General features: G+C 41.0%; 1 protein-coding gene across 4 annotated transcripts in view; it reads right to left on the bottom strand.

Annotated features, from left to right (window-relative positions):
* The window catches only part of LOC128699477 (uncharacterized), an 8,823-nt gene that overhangs the window by 1,241 nt on the left and 5,082 nt on the right, over positions 1 to 2,500 (bottom strand). For all 4 annotated transcript variants that reach the window (XR_011393683.1, XM_070098096.1, XM_070098095.1 and 1 more), the window contains exon 3: positions 1 to 318. This exon is cut by the window's left edge. Coding sequence is in view for 3 of the 4 variants with exons in the window: in XM_070098096.1 (XP_069954197.1) it covers positions 15 to 318 (304 nt within the window). In the remaining variant the exon portion in view is untranslated. The remainder of the gene's footprint in view (positions 319 to 2,500) is intronic.

Raw genomic sequence — 2,500 nt, 5'->3', positions numbered from 1 at the left:
ATGTGTGCGTGTGTTTAGGTCTCTGGTAAGGATGAATATGATGCTTCGAGGGCTGGGTTAAAGTAGCAAGCTGACAGAGTTGGAGTAGTGGTCTCTCCAGCATCACCTCCAACACCCGTAACCACTCTACCGCCCATGTCAACACCTCCATCTCTTCCTCCAACACCTGTGTGAGCCCCTTCAACAACACCTGTGGGTGTTCCTTCCACACTTGTCTGGTTCCTTTCACCAATACCTGCACCACTACCACCTGGTCGTCTGGTCGTGAAGGAAGGAGTCAGTGTCCACGACAGAGCTCTCATTTTCCGTCTCCTCTCCCTGCAAAAATTTCTGAGGCTTACTAAGAGCTCAATAAGAAGACTTTAACTGAGAGAAAGTGAGACAGGTATAGACAGCAGTGAGAAAAGCGCACACACACACACACACACACACACACACACACACACACACACACACACACACACACACACACACACACACACACACACACACACACACACATACACACACTCACACTCACACTCCTTTGCTTTCAGAAGCATCTCAAGTGTGACAGAGCATGCCGTGTCCTGGTAGCAATATATGGTTGCGTGTGTTACATTATCTTTGGAAATATAATGGTTGTAATTATGAAACCACCGGCTACCACCAAGAAACCATAGCTACCACTATCACCAGCATTATATAGCTATTACCACTACTAGTGGTAATCATGCAACGAGTGGGGTTTGAACTATGGCAAATGCGTTAAAGTTCACAAGCCAGTGTGCTAACCACTTGGCCAGCTACTACTGCTGTCTTTGCTACTTTAATTACTACGACACAAAGTTTATGGCTACCGCTGACATGACCACCATAACGGCTATGAATAATACTACTAGCTGCTACCAGTACTACAACTATTACCACCATAACTACCACCATTTCTGCTACTGACTGCAGTCATGGTTACTACCAACATTCCTGTTACAACTTTCATTAATGCGACTTGCGAAATAATGATAAATACTACCATTACTTATTATCACTACCATAACTAGAGTTACTGTTACTACCACAATTACCTACTAGAAGATTATTTATAACCCGTTATTACTTTTAATACAAGTTTTGTACATATTACTAGTAATATTACCAGACAATACTGCCAGAGAGAGAGAGAGAGAGAGAGACGTCATTTACAGAGTGGTGTCACTGGACCGTAGTGTCGTGTAGAGACATTAAGAGAATTACACTAGTAACGCCTGAACTATATATCAGAGGAGCGGTATTGTGAGAGGGAGATTGATGAGAGAGAGAGAGAGAGAGAGAGAGAGAGAGAGAATTTGGAAGAGCAAATATAAAGAATAAGAATGGGAAGAAATCAATATATAAATTTTAAATTTGGAAAAACATATTAGCATTGGTGTAAATATAACTTTAAGGACATTACTAAATTCACAGGAGAGCTAAACCCATAGGAGTCACGTATAGTGTTAAGCACAGTGATTGCCAACAGTGAGTATTTACCCTGGTAAGCATATTACATACAGTGAGTATATATGTGGCTACAAAGACACATAACGTGGACACAGTGCAGAAATTTACACAAAATTTAATTATTAAGGTCACGTTTAATGGGAAGGTTGCAGCCCTGCGACCTGTGTCACTCCAAATATATATGAAGGTGAGACAACAAGAGTATATTGTCTGGAAAAATGAGATTTGTGTGATCACACGTGATTATCATACCAAGAACATCCCACAGATTACCTCGGAGCTCCACAGCAGTAGCAGCAGAGCAGACAGATGAAGAGTGACTTTGAACTCCAGCGACAAAGATCACTATATACACATCTTGTTGAACTACTCCATTTATCAGTTCATCATGAATATACATATTCATAATAACACTAAAATGTTTATCTAGAAAATCTTAATTATCTTGCTGAAATCTGAACAAGGCAAGAAACTAACGAAGCTTGTTCCAGTACAACCTGAACCTACCAGCATGTACAGACTACACAAAATATACAAACAACGAGCTTCTCCTACCTGTCACTGCAGATATAGGATGTGATACCACACCGACTTGTATCGAGCCTACACACTGACAACACTCGGGAGACACCCATCATATATCGTCCACATCAACATAAGAACATAAGAACATAAGAAAGGAGGAACACTGCAGCAGGCCTGTTGGCCCATACTAGGCAGGTCCTTTACAAATCATCCCAATAACAAACATTTGACCAACCCAATTTTCAATGCCACCCAAGAAACAAGCTCCGATGTGCAAGACCCACTCAAATCCAACCCTTCCCACTTATGTACTTATCCAACCTAAATTTGAAACTACCCAAAGTCCTAGCCTCAATAACCCAACTAGGTAGACTGTTCCACTCATCAACTACCCTATTTCCAAACCAATACTTTCCTATGTCCTTTCTAAATCTTTCTAAATCTAAACTTATCTAATGTAAATCCATTACTGCGGGTTCTCTCTTGGAGAGACATC

Source organism: Cherax quadricarinatus, chromosome 61 (genome assembly GCF_038502225.1).
Source record: "Cherax quadricarinatus isolate ZL_2023a chromosome 61, ASM3850222v1, whole genome shotgun sequence".
Classification (NCBI taxonomy): domain Eukaryota; kingdom Metazoa; phylum Arthropoda; class Malacostraca; order Decapoda; family Parastacidae; genus Cherax; species Cherax quadricarinatus.
This window is presented reverse-complemented; position numbering and strand designations above follow the sequence as displayed.